Source organism: Cynocephalus volans, chromosome 8 (genome assembly GCF_027409185.1).
Source record: "Cynocephalus volans isolate mCynVol1 chromosome 8, mCynVol1.pri, whole genome shotgun sequence".
In the NCBI taxonomy this organism is placed as follows: domain Eukaryota; kingdom Metazoa; phylum Chordata; class Mammalia; order Dermoptera; family Cynocephalidae; genus Cynocephalus; species Cynocephalus volans.
This window is the reverse complement of record NC_084467.1, coordinates 85,004,098-85,022,792: the sequence shown is the minus strand read 5'-3', so window position 1 is coordinate 85,022,792 and position 18,695 is coordinate 85,004,098. Positions and strand designations below refer to the sequence as shown.

Here is an 18,695-nt window from a genome sequence, read left to right as displayed (position 1 = left end):
AAGTACTACATTTATGCTATTATTACTAGTATAGCCTTTCTGCTACCTAAAGCTATTTTTGCTCCCCAAATGAGATTCTGAGGATGGAAATGCAATGAAACAATAAATAATCAAAAATGGTCTGGGTTCCATACAAGTAAACTTGACCTGGAGGAAGCATTAGAGACCATAGTTATAACTGTAATAATGGCTTAATAATAGAATAATAATAATGAGATAATATGGTACAAGTTAAAGAGACAGAGCAAAGACAGATTTAAGTAAGATGCACAAAGAGAAGATTAAGACATTTGAAAGCAAAGATGTAGTACGTAGTTTTCAATGGTACCCATGACGTAAGAAAATTTTACTTTAGTCTCTTACCTTCCGTATATAACAATGACCCCCCCCCAAAAAAATGATTTGAATAAAAAGATTAGGAACCTATTCAGAAAACCTGCCTTTAAAATAACCTTTAAAAAGAATATAAGATAGTCTTAAATAAACTGAGAAGCCTATCACCGCATCTGAGCCATATCTGTATTGATTTACTCGTATTTCAGCCAAACTATATTGAAACTAAATTAATTACTCTGAAATGACCACTAGACTTAAAAGCTATCACAGCTGTGCATCAACAATACAATCCTGCTACCTTCTCAAGACCACAGAACTTTTGCACCTAAATTCAACAAAAATGTAAAATAATATAGCTATGATTATTCTTAAATATTATTATTTCTTTTTCAAGATAAATACTAAGTTTCCTCTTATTATCTCAATGATACCAATTTCAATCATCTATAATGCTATGTGGTACTGCTAAGTTACGTCAGGATTAATAACGTTAGCAATATTGATTATACAGTGAAAAAATATCACCATCTCAAAAGAAACTCTAGACTTACTAGTTTTGCTTGTTGAGCATTTACTGGATCACCATACTGGAGCAAAGCTTGAAACTGGTTATTTTTTGTAAATGTGATTATCTTCAATACAGCACCAAACTTAGAAAATATCTGTTAAAACATTAAAATCAAAACATTATTTATGTACTCTATTATTTTTCCAATTATAGGTAAGTATGCAAATTTAATTAAACTCACTTGGTGAAGAACATCAAGTGTTACAGGGTAGTACATATTGTCAATAATTATTCTAAGTACTGGACTCTGGGCTGGAGTCACTGCACTCTCACTAACTGTGGTGCCACTAAGAGGAGTATTTGCTGTCTGCACTGCTGTCACGGCCTGAAGAACTGCTTGAGCACGCTGAAAATAAAAATATATATAGTTTAGAAACACACCCATTAATTCATTTATACTTTGCTACATGTTACACTATTAGTTCATTTGTTGTCTAGACAAATGAACTAAACATAGATTAAACAAAATCTAACATTAACTTAAAGATTTTTGAGCACCTGCCATGAGCCACATATTGCCCGTTTATAATTCAAGTATTCTATTAGTATTTATGTACTTCAAACAAATTATCTAGGCTTTGGGACCAATGCTGAACAAGTAAAGATAGGTGATGTAATTTATTCTCAAAAGAACAAGATGTAATTTGGCAGATCTATATGATCAAAAAATATTTTAAAACAAAACTTTTAGAGAACAATAAAACTTTAACATTACTCACCCCATAAAATAGGTACATGACAAATCTCAACAGGGGATTATTAGATTATCCAAAAGAACTCCCACAAAGCTTATCATTTCTAATACAATCTTAAAAGACTAATACTTGGATACAAATAAGTCTTTTTTCATACTATGTACTGCTAACTACTGACACCAAAATTTTTAGAACAGAAATTGTTGTACTTTAGTATAAAATCACAAAACTTTCAGGAATACTTCAAGATATAATATAAAGAATATTTCCCGTACATTCTATGGTATCTAATACACCATCAACTGTAAAATGCACTATTTTATCTATGACTAATAAGATTTTGTCAATTAAACTGTGAAAGATCAACTACTGTTAAGACATATCTAAATTTCTGAGCTTTTACAATGTGAAAAATATATAGAAATGAATACGGTATTTTTAGAAAATCTGTCCATCATATCACGTTAAATGCTCCAAATACTGCTTTTATTATTATTATGCCTTTTCTATTATTATTGTGACAGATTATCTAATTAAGAAATAATTTCTACCTTATCTGGTGTCAGAAAGCCCATTTAAAGGCAAATAGTTGTTAACTATAACTAACAAATACCTCTACATTGCTTTATAGTTTGAAAAACCTATATTAGCAGATGAAAAGAAATATAAACAGAGCATAGTGATGAATCAAAGGGAAGGAGAAAACAAAAGAATTAGGACACATGAGAATAAACAAGAATGGTCATTTTACTGAAATACTATATAACCAGAGATCATACCCAAAGAGCCAACATACTCATTTAGATAAAAACCCATTGTCTAACTGCTAATTATATAATAATTTGACCTATAAATGTATATATTAGTTGGAGTGACTATATTACTATGTAAAGAACAGAGGTAAAAATAGATTTCTAGAGCAACATTTAGCTATTTAAATGTTTGAATATATTTAAATAAACCATTTTAAGTCGCTTATTGTATATTACTTCGTTAGTGAACACATTTCTTACATATATTTATCTACAGTATCAAGCAAGGAATATCACAACTTAGAAAAACACTAACAACTGCTGTTTCAAATAATGAAATGTCTTTTTAAAATAGGAATCACACAATCATGGTATACAATCCAAGTGGTACAAAAACATAGAAGTTTCCCATGTGACTGTCACCCAGTCTGCTTTCCCCTACCAACCCCTCACCAATACTGATCTTGGGTATCCTTCCAGAGATATCATCTACCTATACAAGCATATATGTATGTATATATTCCATAATTGTTCCCCCATACTATTCATTATTCTCTATCTTCCTTTTTTAGTTTAACAATTATGTTCTCTCCTTATTAGTAAATGACTTCATTCATGTTTTTTAATTCATGAAGCACAGTTGGCTTGGCAACCTACATTTTAATTAAACCTACCAAAATATTATATAAACTCAGAAAAAGACACAAATCATACATGTATAGAGCAGAATAAAATATCACAAACTGAATATCTCTTTGAAATGACTATCAAGATTAAAAAAAAAAAAAAAAAAAAAAATCATCACACCCCAGAAGCCATACTCATGCTTCCTCCCAGTTATATAACCGAAATCATATCATGTATGTTCTACTTTGGTCTGACTTCTCTCAATAAACAGTTTTATAATGTACACCCATGTTTTGCAGGTATCCATAACTTGTTCATTCTTACTGCTACATAGTATTTCACTGAATGAATACACCAGAACATATTCTACTGCTGCTGCACATCTGGATTATTTCCAGCTTTGAGCTATTATATATAGTGTTCAAGAAACTTTCTTATACATACCTTTTGATGGATAAATGTATGTATTTATTTTCTCAGGTATGTAACTAGGAGTAGATTTCCTAAGTCAAAGACTAAGCATATGCTCAACTTTAGTAGATACCTCAAGTTTTCTAAAACAGTTCTTACCAACTTACATACCCATCACATATATGAGAGTTCAAGCTTCTCTACATTGTCACCAACACCTGGTATTACTTGTCTTTTTAATTTTAGCCAATCTAGTATGTGAATGGTAGTAACTCACCATGACTTTAATTTACATTAAAGGCCCTCAATCCAAACCTAACCCCACTCTCTGTGGCTCAGGGGATGGCTTTCTGGGGAAAGAAATAGCTAAAAGGGGACTTCAAGATATTTAGCAACTGGCCATGTGAACTGTGGGGTGGAAAGGTGGGTGCAAAGGAAGGCAGACTATAGTACTACACATATATGTAAGAGCATAGTGATACAGTGGCAGCTAAAAACCGAAATCAAGAGAAAACATCAGGTTAGAGGATCTACCATTACTTTTGTGACAAGAGTCCTGCTTGCTCAGGGTGAGGTAGGGCCTACATCGATGCTGTGGGTCTGCAAATGGGTGCTCAGCACCCCCACCCCACAAAGTCAAGTCGCCAACTCTGTCCCCACAGATTTTACTCCATCCACTGACACCTGTACCTGGATACACCGAGTCCCTGTTCAGCACATCCACAGGTTAGAGGATCTGCCATTACTTTCGGAACAGAAACACAGGCAAATAGGGAAGAAGTAGCTATAAGATAGAAATAGTAGCTATCTCAGGGCCTTTATCCTAAGCATGAAAAGGACCTGCTGCAGAGTAGTAACTTAGCTAGATCTGTGCATTTTAGAAAGATACATACTTGGTTGAACTAGGAAAAAGAATTCAAGAAGGATAAGTACACAAATGGATTAGTAAGAGAGCTACTGTAGCAATATAGCCAAGAGGTGACTGAGCAACAGAAGTAGGGAGAGAGATGGAGAAAACTAGGCAGAAAATTCGGAACACTGAATTGATAGGACTTGGTGATTGAATGGAGGATTCTTGTGGAAGAATGCATGGTTAAAACACATATTCATTTGCCTCTCTTCTATGAAATTCTATTAAAATGCCTATAAGTGTATATAAAATGGAATAAACACAAACACCAAAGAGAGAAAAGGTCATCATTTGCTGAGAATAATTTTATCTAATTCCTGGAACACAGAAAATGAATAAAAACAAACGGACAGAAGACACAGTGAACATAGAACAAGCAGGGGTTACATTGGTAACAGCCAGGAACCAGACTAGAAATTAGCAGGTTCACAGGAAGAAGGAGAAAACAAAAGGATTAATGGAAAGTTGAGCTAATGAAAATGAATCTACAGCCTAAATCCTCTTCTCACCCTCTACTGACCAACTTTGTCCCCTCACCATTAAAAAATGACAAAAAAAAAAAAAATTCTAAAGGGAGTTTTTGTTGGCCCAGAATAAAGGCTTCTTTGGTATTTGGGACTGCGGAAGTACTAGCTTAGTATCCAGCTTATTATTTCATCCTAAAGGAAAGCATGCAAGTCCAATAAAACCTAATTATCCATTCTGAAATCTGAGCAGACAATGAAGGGGGGTGAGGAGGGAGACTGAGAACAAGATAAACATAAAAGCTAACCCTGAAGAAAACAGATAATTCAGAGCACAGTGAGGTATTTTAAAATAGTTAGAATCCTCGAAGAACTGTAAAGTCATAAGACATGACCAACTACAATGTAAAAAGGATGATCAAAGAAGATTGAAGGATGTATGAAAATTAAAAATACGAATGCCAAAAAAAAATTTTTTTAACAGAAGGAACTCTGCACTGATTGTTCCCTTTGTCTGAAATAAGCCAGAGTGGAATAAGTGGCTTATTCCCTAACCACTTTGAAGCTCATTATTCAAATGTCCCTTCCCAATGGGGCTTTCACTGGTCATCCTCTAAAATTTTAAGTCCCCCTCCCCCACATACATCTATCTATAGACTCCCTATATCTTTATTTACACATTCCTTTCATTTGAATCTTTTAAAATAAGAATATATTCATGAATTACTTTATAAGAATACTAATAAATAAAATAAAATTAGGATATCAAATGCCATTTTACAAGGATATCATGCTAAGTGAAATAAGCCAGGCAAGAGAAATGAATACCACATAACCTCACTTACATGTGGAATCTAAAAAAGTCGAACTCATAGAAGTAGAAAGTGGAACGGTAGTTACCAGAGTTTGGCAGGATGGGAGTGGGATGGACAAGAAAAGGGCAGATGTTGGTCAAAGGATACAAAGTCAGTTAGACAAGAGAAATAGATTCTGGTGATCAACTGCACAGCATAGTGACCACAGTTAATAGTGTATTATATCTTTCAAAATAGCTACAAGAATGGATTTTAAATGTTGTCACCACAAAAAAATAAGTGTTTGAAGTGATGGATATATCAGCCTGATTTGATCATTCCACAATGTATACAAATATCAAAACATTACATAGCCCATAAATATATACAATATTATCCGTCAATTTAAAATTTAAAATAAATACTAAAATAGACAAATGCAAAAAAAAATCTAAGTTCAAATAGACATTTTCTTTTGGGATACTTCTTTATGATAAATTCTTGCAAGCAATAAAGAAACAAAAAATTTATTATCAAATTAAAAAAACAAAACCAGCTGAAATTATAGCCCTATCTTTTAGGCAAAAAGTTTCACAAGCTTATTTTTAAATATCAAAATAATTTCAATTGCTTTATACAAAATGACAAAAATCTATCAGGAATTATTTCCCATTAAATTTTTGATAAGACAAAGAGCCAGATACATTTTATATTTCTCTGAAATAGAAACATATAATTAGCTCAAAAACTATTTTAAAAGAACTTGAGATTTTACAGCATTAAGGCAATACTACATATTTAGGTATAAAAACATCCTTATACTATTTTTAACATATTAACTTAAAAAAATATCTTCTACATTTCATTTTTAAAACATCAATACATTCATATATTCTCCATTCTTAGATTTTTTTTCCCTAGGAAAATCACTAACACATCTTCAAAAGGAATTTTTCTATAAGAAATTAAGACCTATTAAAAAGTCAAGCAACCAGTGGCGCTGAACTTTGTACCTTAATAGTTTCTATACAAAAATTCTAACTTGCAACAAGAAAAAGAACATTTTGACCAGGACATTAAAATAATTTAGAAAAGAATATTTTACTAATTTATCCAATACTAATTTAGAATTAGAAAATAACAGGCCACACACACTTTTTGTAAATTAATGTAATATTTAATACTTAGGGACACACAGCATGAAAACACCTTAAAAATAACAAGAAAATGACTGCAGAAATATCTCCTGAATGGTTTAACGTTTTATTTTCTGTTAAAATGTTTTTAAGATTCGTAATATGTTCTATGCCATTTTACTTATGTATCTACACATACTCACCTGGTTTAATGTATTATCTGTCTTTAGTTCTTTGTGATTGGAGTACTGGATATAAATCGGCTGGTTGCGAAGATGAGGTGTCACAGCAGAATAGTAATTAACCATAGTAATAGCTGCTTCCTCTGTTGCTAGTTCCAAAAATGCCTGAAAGTTTAAATAGCAAAAATTTTAATACAATGAATTAAAGTCAAACTTCAATATCTGTGTAATCTATTCAGCTGATTAAAAAAAATCAATTATCTAGAATATAACCTTTCAAGTTACATTTAAATGTTCTAATAAGTAGAATTAGAAATCTCTCATTGAAGTGTAGGTATACAATTAAAGCTAACCTTAGACAAAAACTCTCTAAATACACCCCACAAATATATTTCCCCAATAAAAGCAAGAGAAAATGTAAACATACTGCAACATCAGAAATTTACTACTTCCACCCTAGAGAGTATAACACTCAAAGTTATTTTAAAAGCAGTACAATTAATAATTAAATGTCAGATCAACTATAATATTAACTATATTCAAAGGAATGTTAAATTTCATAAATTCTTTTAAATTTTAAAACAAAATTTCATATTTAATGTACCTGAGCCCTGATGCTACGTTTATATCTACTGAATGAAGAATATCCAGAATTAATCATTTCTATTTATGCTATCAGATAAATATTTTCATGGAATAAGTAAGCTTAAAAGTAAAATGCTACTAGTGGCCCCAACTGATTTCTGATGTCACAAAGAGCAGAGCCACAATAAAAGAAATATTTCATTAGAATTTTCCACAATCTCATCATAACAATTGTTCAGAGTCCTAAAGTGAATTCAAAAGGCAAAATTTGAAAACAATGATGACTTACTCATTTTGGCAACCTAGCATTAGTTTTCCACACACATCTACCAGAAAAAGTTAGAGCAAGACTTCTGTTAAGTTCTTTTGGAAAATTAATCTACTATATCCTTACCATTTTATTAGGTGACAATTCACATATGCCAGGTAGTTTGGAGTTTAACATTTTATAAACCCTGAAAGAAACGTACCTGATTTTTTCCTTTCAGCATAAGGATGTTGGTCACCTTACCAAAAGGTAAGCCTAAAGCAATAACTTCAGTTTCTGTCACTTCACCAGGTAACTTCCGAATATGAAGTACACGAGAAGGAGCACCATCCATTTTATCTTCTCCTTTAAATTTTTTACTATCATTACCATTGGCTGAAAGACATTAAAAAATAGTCTTTATACAGTAACAATAAAAGATTATATTAATTTTCCTTATTTGTGTAAATACTACAAAAAAAGCTTTAGAAAGAACTTAAAAATAAAGCTGAGTACACTTGAATAATTCCTAAAGATTCAATATCTGGGTTTTCAAAGGAATGTATAAAATCATATCCATCAATTATTATTAGATGAAATTAAGTTACCAATTAGTTAAGATTGCTAAGTAATGTTTCTGAACAGTATATGTAAAGAGTAATAAGTGACAAGCAAAAATGCAATTTCATAAAAAATTGTCCAATGACTAAAGAACATAATTATCTTTCAATTTAAGTATCTTATTACAGACTAACAGAAATACAAAAAATGTGAAAAGGTTGGGTTGGCAAAATTAGAGAGATTATCATTTTGCCTGAGAAATAATAAATTGTTCAATTTGGAAAACGTATTCAAAAGTGGTGTCAAAGAAGGCAATTCTATAAAAATGATTATGTGATAAACATTATGGCTTATCTACAATGGGCCTCTCCTAATGTGTTAATATTTATCACCTATTCTATCTAAATATTTTGTGGCTATTAACATCAATATACTATTAATCACTCATGAAATTAATTACCTTATTCTGTTATTCTATCTTTAAAGTAAACTAATACATTTCAGTCAATAAATTAGTTACCTGCCTTCATTCCAAAGCTTCACCAAATATAAAATCTTATTAAAGATGCCTATAAAACAGAAGATGTTTTATGCAGAATTGTTTGAAGGACCTGCAAGTCTATTTACTATAGCAGATCAGTGGTTATTAATTTTCTAGAGACCCAAGGATATTTGTGAGACTCTTAACTAAAATGAAGGATCCTTGTACATTTAGAAATATACATGTATACTCTTTTGTATAAAATTTTAGTTACTTTATGGTACTCTCCATAGCATTCAATACTATCTATAAGCAACAGAATGTGTGTACATATACTTAACAATATCTTTAAAACTCTAAGATCATCTTGACGTCCAGTGTGTTCAAAATTCATTCAATTTAAACACTTACTGAGTATCAGGGATGCGTCCGCTACTGTTTTAGGATCTAGGGATACAGTAGTGAACAAGATAAATATGATTCCTAATGCTCTATAGTCCAGTAGACTATAGAGAGAGGTGGACTAACTAGAACATGAACCAGATATAATTTCTTACAGTGATAAGTGCTATGAAAAAAGTAAAACAGAGTGATGTGATTAAAAGTGACTTAGCCAAGGACTGGTAGAGGGAGGTGGTGATGACCTTATTGGATGACCAGAGAAAGTATCTCTAGGAGATAATATGTGAACCTACTTGATGATTTACTTGTCAAGCCATACTTAAGTCATATTTTACTCTAAGGGCTTCACTTTGGTTTATATACTTGAATGACCACAATGCATTTAAAAATCCTCTTAGATTTCCTTTGTACAGAAGAGTAGTAAGCTCTAACTTCTGAATATATTACTCTGAAAATCTTGGTTGACTAGCTCTTCATCACTCCAGAAATGTGAAAAACTACAAGAAGCTATCCACACCTCCTTTTGTTTCCGAGGAAGACTTGTGAGTGCAAAGACACCTGAACTTATCAAAAAGAAGAGGCTGAACTTTCTATTTTGCAGTATCTTATCTAACAAAATCGTCACTGGGTCTGTTAATTGAAAATTTAAATTAAAGCAGGGAATAAAAAATACATATTTTAAAACATATAATTGGCATACACACATGTTCTTCATATGTAGGACTAAGGCCTTTTCCTGGCAAAGCAGTCTGAATACAGAAACCTGATTGTCTGTTTTTATTCATTAATTTGAATAACAAGTACAAATATTTCATAATCCAACCGAGAGCCCCATGAGTTATGAATTATGGTATCAGGATACTCAAAACAGCAAATTTCAGTTTCTCCTAATTTGGTCTGTCCTTTTCCTTCTGGGAGAAGGCAAGAAAAAACACCAGAATAAAGATACTACCAGGGACTGGCTGATTAGCCCAGCTGGTTAGAGAGCAGTGTTGTACCACCAAGGGCAAGGGTTCAGATCCCCTTACAGTCCGGCCACCAAAAAAAAAAAAAAAAAAAAATACTACCTATTACTGTACCTGTAAGGGAAAAAAGGGCTTCTACTTCCAAAATGATTTTCAGAATATAATCCCAAAAAGACAAAGCCTTCCTAAACCTGTTATTAAGACAACAGAATAGCTTATTGTTTTGGATTTGTGTTGGATATTTTCTGGACAATGGATAGAAGGCAGAAGTAAAACAGCTGAATAATACAGGATGGTGGGTTACATTTAACAAAGAATAAGATAAATAGAAAAGATGCAATTTTCTTTTGCATTAATATTTAACATTCACAAGTTAACTACATAACAGGTAATTTACAACTCTAAGATTGCTATTATCATGGCCTATCAACCCCATTTACTGGTAAGAGCTAGTTAAATGCCAAAGGCCAGACAGTTACTAAGAAATGAAGACAGGAAGTAGTAGAAAACTCTATAACCTATGCTCTTAAACCACTACACTATAGGAGGATCCCAAAGACAAACTTCACGGTATGTATGATGGCCTAAAGATATGTTCTTTCCTCCGAAAGACCAAGCCAGCTACCATGTAACTACCAAAATTTTCACCTTCTCTTCATACTACCTGATACTCCCCCAGTTAGTTAATATCTTAAGAGGGTGGCTACTAGATATCCTATCTTAGTGCTAAAAAATATGAAAATCTTTATTTTAAATAATCGATACTATGAGAATGTGAACTGGGAAATGGAGACTCCTTTGATCATATAACGAAGCCTATTTTCATATATAAAAACACCCTAACCCAAGAAAAGAAAAGGGGCAAAAGAAAATGTGCAACTGTGAGCTTATGAAATATCTAGGCCATTTATTACTCTCTTAGATAAGTAAGTAGAATTGGGTCTGTCTGGGTTACAGACCTATGATTCTTCAGAAGACAAAGCACAATAACTTGGACTCTTCCTCTGATTCTTTCCCTTCCACTGCCCTCAGTAAACTCAAAAACTTTTCTCTGGTTTTTTAGATTATTACAATCTAAAACTTGTAATAATTCAAATGTTTTTTACGACTTTATGCTCAATTAACAAGGCATGTAGTAATGCTTTTACTTACGCATACAAGTTGCACAAAAATGGTAGAAAACTTTAAGTACACCACTTTCCACACAGGAGTATTATTCAGCCCTTTTAAGGCCCTTTGCTTAAGGAAGGATGTTCATCTACAACTTCAAAACAAAATTTAAAAACTGTCTGTACTTGAACATTTATCTTCCAAACTCAAAACCTGTTTTCTACCTCAATTCTAGCCAACACCTTCACCTTTGAAATGAAGTCAAGTTTTCTCCTCTTGACTGACCTTTGTTCTCCATTGGCTTTTTCCTGCAATTTTCACATAAATTGGTCTCACCAAGATCATAGGTAATTTGTTAAATCATCTCATCCGTGAGTGACCAAGGGACTGTGAACCTCTCTCTTCCTTACTGAGTCTCTCACAGAGCCCCTAACAATTTCCACTTCTACTTTTCTTACTTCACTGACTCATTTGATAACTGCTTTGAACCCTGCTTATTGCATTCCCAGAAACGGTCTCCTCCCAAGCTGTTTTTGGTCCCAAGGTCCTTCTTATCTTTTCTTGCTCATTATAAACACTTCCGTGCCTGGGTTTCAACAATCACCTTCCCATTTAATTTGTAAATCTATTAAAACAGTCCCACTCATTCACCAATACTTTCACCTGCTAACTAACATGAAGTACATTTCAAAACTATATACTTCATCTGTCCAGTGTCCAAACTGACTACTTGACAAAATATAAGTACATCCTCATTCCCCAAGTCATTCAGACTCAAGCATTTTTACAAGCATTGGTAACTCCCTTTATCAAATATGATACTGAGAGGCAAAGTTTTAATTCTAAGCAGTTTTAGTTAGACTTCAAGGCAAAGCACAGCATTACAGAAATTGCTGGCTTTAGAGAAGTGAAGAGTCTAAGCTAAGAAAAATGAATGTTGGTACTAATTCCTATACAGGAAAGCAGAAATTTCAGAGTTAACCAGGAAAAGAAAGCAGGTATATATAGATAGATGGTACTTCTGTTATTCTGCTGGCTCCAACAACCACCACACAAAAAGCCTCACTAGAAGACATGCTGTAAAAGCTGGCTGTAACTCTGAATTTCCAAGTAGCTGCATAATCTAGTTGCCAAAAGTACCTTAGGCATGAGGTGGAAAAACATGCAAGGTACCTAAAGTAGGGCTCTCATTACCTCTATAAGCAAGAAGGCATGTTGTTAGAATCCTCATAAACATTAAAACTGTAATAATCTGGGGGCCGGCCTGTGGCTCATTCGGGAGAGTGTGGTGCTGATAACACCAAGTTAAGGGTTAAGATCCCCTTACCGGTCATCTTTACTTAAAAAAAAACAAAAAAAACCTGTAATAATCTGCTGGAATATTCTCAAAGTATTATAACAGAACGGAATGACATCACATCAAAAATGTCTGTAAAAATTAAAATGAAAATCCCAAAAAGTTTTGAGCAACATGCACCACAATCTATGGAATGATTTCAGTTCTTTCACATAAAGCAAAAATGTCACATTTTAGCACTAATAAATAAATCCTTCTATTACAGAATAACAATCAGCACTGGTAGAAATATGTACACCTAAAGCAACATTCCATTTCCACAGCTATTAAAAAAATGACTAAAAAATTAGAAACCATATTCTACAATTGTCAAGCCTCCTCCCCATTGCCAAATAGTTACAAACTCCTTTCAACAAAATCCAATTCCAGTGCTAGTTGGGACTAATTGTAGTTTTGAAATACTACCTTTTATTTCTCCTGAAGAAACTAATTTATTACAAAATATCCATATTGTATCAACTTATTAAATATTGTTTCTAGTAACATTAACTTTTCTAATTTCTAAAAATAGTTTTTTGTTTGGCACAAAGCACCTGTTCAATAGGTATAGAGAAAGTCTAGACAGATAAGGGCAAGACTGTTGAGAAACCAAATTCTATAATATAATCAATCAGAAGAAACATTTTGGATAAAGCTGGAAGCTGAAACATACAAATGAAATCTTGTTCTGTATTTGATAACCATAAAAGTGTCCTTTTAACATCCGCAAAAGTCCCTTTTTGAGACATCTGTACCATAACGGAGTATTTTTCAAGGCAAATATAATCACTAGTTTTAAAAGGTCTTTACGCTATTTGCTGTTATAAGTAACAGTATTCACATCGGGGTCTTTTAGAACATAAGCAAACTTTCATCTTCACTCGTTAGAAAAAAAACAGAAAAACCTTAAAAATCTATGTTTCCGCTGTGCATAAACTGACCGCATGTGATTTTCTTATGTTAAAACAAGGCTTTAAGGAATTTTATTCCATCACTACAAAAACATGACATTGGTTCTTTCATCATAAAGTACATTATATATATCATTCCTAAACATACTTTAAAAAAAAAAAATAAGAGTAGGATCTGTAGTGATATCTCTACTTTCATTCTCTACTTTCATTCTTGATACTGTTAATTTATGTTTCTTTTTTTGGTCAGTCTTCATGGGGAGTTTTAAACCTTGAAGACATACTTTTTCCCCCTACATACCTCTTGGGTTGCAGCCAACAAATTTTGATGTTAGATTTTCATTGTCAGAAATATGCCCCTTAGAATAATTCTTGATCCATGTATTGTTCAGAATTGCATAGCTTAGTTTCTAAGTATTTGGTACTATCCTAGAATTCTTACTATTTTTGATTTCTAATTTAATTCCACTATAATCAGATACTTTATAAGCATTCAGTCATTTGAAATATATTGAGTTATTTTATGATCCAATATGTAAACTATCATGGTGAATATTCTATGTACACTTGAAAAATTATGTTTAGTTTTGTAAGAAACCACCAAACTATCTTCCAAAGACGCTGTACCATTTTGCATTCCCACCAGCAATGAGAGTTCCTGTTGCTCCACATCCTCACCAGTATTTGGTGTTGTCCATGTTCTGGATTTTGGCCATTCTAATGTGTGTGCATATATTTAAAGTGTACGGTTTGACAAGTTTTGACATACATACACACACAAACATCCATAAAACCACCAACACAAGTGAGTACATATATCCATCATTCCAAAATTTCCTTGTGCCCACTCCTCTGCCACTCCTCCCCCCACCCTTTCCCACCCGCAAACTCCTAGCAACCACCAATTTGCTTCAGATTAGTTGGCATTCACTAGAGTTTAATGAAATCATACAGAATTTAAGATGTACCTTTTTTTTCCTCTTTCTCACAACATAATTATTTGGAGATTGATCCCTGCTGTTGTGTGTATCAACAGCCCACTCCAAGTGGCTGAGTAGTATTCCACTGGATGTATGGAAAGGCATACCATGCCAAAAGAAATAATTTATCCATCCATCTGTGGATGGACATTTGGGTTGTTTGAGGTTTCGGTTATTACAAATAAAGCTCTATCAACATTCATGTACAAGTTTTTAAACGAACATATGCCTTTATTCTTCTTGGATAAATCCTTAGAAGACAAATAGCTGGATCATACAGTAAGCATATATTTAACCTTTTAAGAAACTGCCAAATTGTGTTCCAAAGTAGCTCTACAACTTTACATTCCCATCAACGGTATATAAGTATCACACTTCCACAACATTCTTTCCAACACTTGGTATGGTCAGTCTTTTTAATTTTAGTCATTCTAATCGGTATGCATGTTATTTCACTGTGATCTTAATTTGCATTTCTCTAACAATGCTGAGCATCTTTTTCATGTGCTTATTTACCAACTGCATACCTTTTTTGTTCAAATATTTTGCCCAATTGAAATTGGGTTGTCACCTTATTGATGAGTTTGAAACTTATATATTCTGATTTTATATATATATGTATGTATGCATGTTATGTGTGTGCGTATATATATATATGCTGGATACAAGTCTTTTATCAGCTAGCTATATGCTTTGTAAAGATGTTCTGCTACTCTATGGCTCGTCTGTTCATTCTCTTAACAGTGTCTTCTGAAGAGCAGAAGTTTTTAATTCTTATGTCAAGTCCCATTTGCTCTTTTATAGACTGTGCTTTTAGGGTCATATCTAAGAAATTTCTGCCTAACCCAATGTCACAAAGATTTTCTACTACAGTTTCTTCTAGAAGTTTTATAATTTTAGGTTTCACATTTAAGTCATGATCCATTTGGAATTAATTTTCGTATCCAAGATCTTTTTTTGTTTTTTTCCCACATGGGTATATCCAATTGTTGAAGAATCTACTCTTTCTCCACTGAATTGACTTTGCACCTCTGTCAAAAATCAGACATCCACAGTTTTGTGGGTTTATTTCTGAACTCTCTATTGTGTTCCACTGACCTATTTATCTTTCTTTAAGCCAACAGGATGTTGTTTTGATTATTGTAGCTTTACAGTAATCCTTGAAAAGAGGCACTCAATGCTCCAACTTCCTTTCAGCTATACTTCTTTTTATCTTTTTTTAAGCAACTGTACTTGGAATTTCAACATGCACCCTAATTTATCAAGATCGTTTTATGTTAGAGTTAATTCATATAAAATATAAAAACCTTATCACTGTAAAATTCCATTTATCTTTACTTTGTACTAATTGTTGTCAGATAAACATCTCTATACATAATAAACCCCATAATACAAAGTTTTAATTTATATAAACAGTCTTTCAAGGAAATTTAGAGGATTAAGAGAGACAGCCTTTGTTATTTACATACATATTTACCACTCCTAGTACTACTCCTTACTTTCTGCACATCCGCATTTTCATGTAAGGTCATTCCACTCAGTTTCAAGAAGTTAGATTTTTTTTCTTTTAGTGCAAGGTGTTAGCCTCCTATTAAATGTCTTTGTCCTGGCTGTTTTGAAGATTTGCTCTTTATTATTAGTTTTCAATATTTTGACTGTTATGTGCCTATACATCGTCCTTTTCATTTATCCTACATTGGGAATTTACTGAGAATTCTCCTAACTGTAAGCTGATTATTTTTTTCCTCAAATTTTAGAAGTTTTCAGTCTTTACTGTTTCAAATATACATATACTTTTTTTTTTTTTTTGCCCCATTCTATTTCCTCTCTAAAACTCCAATTACACACGTTAGATTGTTTGTCAAATAAATATATTTTGTTCTCTCTGGAAGACTGAATAACTTGTATTCATCTGTATTCAAGTTCACTAACCTTTCTTCTGTTGTCTCCAATCTGCTGTTGGTTCCAACCATTTAATTTTTCATTTCAAATATTGTTTTTCAGTTAGAATAGTCCTATATGCTTTCTCTACTGTTCTTTATAGTTTATCTCCTTTTGTTCACTCATTACTTCAATCTTTTCCTTTATACCTTAAAAATATTTATAGTTCTCATCTGCTAATTCTAATATCAACATCATTTTGAAGTCTGCTCTTACTGAATGCTTCTTCTCTAGTTTATGGGTTATTTTCCTGATTCTTCACATGACTTGTAATTTTTGATGGTATACTAGATATTATGGATGATATCTGTAGGAACACTGAATCGTGCTGGTCTTCCTTAGGAGGTGTTATTTTGTTTGGGCAGGCAACTATATTACTGGTGAATCCTTCACATGGTATCAGGTTAACTTTCAGTTTCTTAACTTAATCTTATGGATGGCACTGACTATAGGGGTTGATGCTTTAAGGCCTGAACTTTCTTTAGTCTAAATTAAGTGCCTGAGGTATTCTGCAAGATGTCTATATTCTGACTTCCCAGATCTCAAAAGTCTCAGAGCACTGTTCAGCCCATGAAACTACCCTTTAGCTCTGAGCCCCCGAGCAGGTGATTTCTGATAGACCTTGCAAAGTCTCAAACTGGAAACATGCAACCTAGCCATTATCCAAAATTCCAAATGAAGTAAATCCCCACACCAAATTCTACTCCCTGCCCTATGTATAAACTCTTAGACAATTTCCTTTGCTCCAGAACCCTTCACAAATCCCAGATGTTTGAGAAGCTTTGAATTCCAATCCCAGTTTCGTCAGCTCAGTGAGACATCTATGCTGTGCTCGAGAGCTCCACATTCCCGTGCTGCAGCAGTAAGGTACTTCTAAGGTAGAAAGCCAAATTAATCATGATACTTACCTTATAGATGTTTTCCTTCTCTCAAGGATCATGATCTTGTTCTCTCTGCTCATAAATTCCAGACAACAGCTGTCCCATATATTTTATTCAGGTATATAATTTTTTATTTTGGGGGGAGATTGGAAAAGGGGGTAAGACTGCTACCAGTTACTCTGTCATAACCCTGAACATTAATTTTAAAGACATTTCCTTTATCACTACATTAAAAAAAAAGAAAAGAAAAGAAAAGAAACTGACAAAGCAGAGTTATAGACAATTGAGCATATTTGTTCAATTATTTGCACATGGTGCTTTTAACTATCAAAATTATGGACTAATGATTTGGCTTTGTAATCACTACACAGAAAAATCAGTAATAATGATCGTTATGATTATATTTGTTAAGTACTTTGTTGTAATTTTTAGTTAACTGTCAGGGATGTGTAAGTTTGTGCCGTGTGTGTGTGTGTGTGTGTGTGTGTGTGTGTGTGTGTGTGTGTGTGTGTGTGTGTGTGTGTGTGTGTGTGTGTAATGTGAGGTGGAGGGTTATAAGGTAAATTCATGCAATAATAGTAATAATCAGATTCAAAATTTAATTCACCAGCCATAAAACTAAGGTCTAAAAATTAGTCTATATTTGTTTACTGACAGACATTACAAAAACCCAACAATGTTGTTTCAGACATATACAATTTAAGAAAAACTCTACCTCTGAATATTAAATAAATCACCTTAAATTTTCAATAGATAACAAAGAAAATCAATCCAAACAAGTAAAATATTATTACATCAAAGAAAAAAAGTTGAAACCAGAGAAAGAAAATAACTATGTATGTACTGCAATTGAATTTTTTGTTTTTTATTTATGGGTTGAGCTTTAGGGTTTGTGGCATAAAGAAGAAATACTGGAAAATACTCAATGACATGCAAACACCAAAACCAAAAACAACAGAAAAATACGAAAGGGGCACATGAGGGGATTTTAACATGGAAGAGAAAGGATTACATTTTTAGTTTTAACATTCTGCCCCATAAAATGGCAAATAACGACTGATTGTTCTTACCTGTAACTACCATGCTGCTCATATTAGAGTTTGGACTACTGAGAACACTGCCTGAGAGCAGTTCGTCAGATCCTCTCTATAAAAACAAAAACAGATTAGCATAAGACATCTTTAAATTTAAAAATATTAATCTGAAAGCCTTATCACTTATCTGTAACTTTTCAAATATTCACTAAAAAACAAATTTCAAATGTTACAATATTGAAAATAGTTAAAAAATTTAATCCCTAAAAAAAAAAAAAATTATCTTCATTCTCCCTACCCTCCCATGTACACCTCTCCCTTTCCCACAAAGGCAATAGTGTTCTCTTCCCTCCTTTCATCCAAGTCCAAAGGCCAATAAACAGGAA

The 18,695-nt window shown here is 32.8% G+C and overlaps 1 protein-coding gene across 4 annotated transcripts in view; it reads right to left on the bottom strand.

Annotated features, from left to right (window-relative positions):
- Positions 1 to 18,695, bottom strand: part of PTBP2 (polypyrimidine tract binding protein 2) — an 82,273-nt gene that overhangs the window by 29,814 nt on the left and 33,764 nt on the right. For all 4 annotated transcript variants that reach the window (XM_063103987.1, XM_063103988.1, XM_063103989.1 and 1 more), the window contains exons 3-7: positions 18,346 to 18,421; positions 7,931 to 8,103; positions 6,897 to 7,040; positions 1,086 to 1,250; positions 888 to 998 (exon numbers count right to left, since the gene is read on the bottom strand). In XM_063103987.1, coding sequence (XP_062960057.1) covers positions 888 to 998; positions 1,086 to 1,250; positions 6,897 to 7,040; positions 7,931 to 8,103; positions 18,346 to 18,421 — 669 coding nt within the window. The remainder of the gene's footprint in view (positions 1 to 887; positions 999 to 1,085; positions 1,251 to 6,896; positions 7,041 to 7,930; positions 8,104 to 18,345; positions 18,422 to 18,695) is intronic.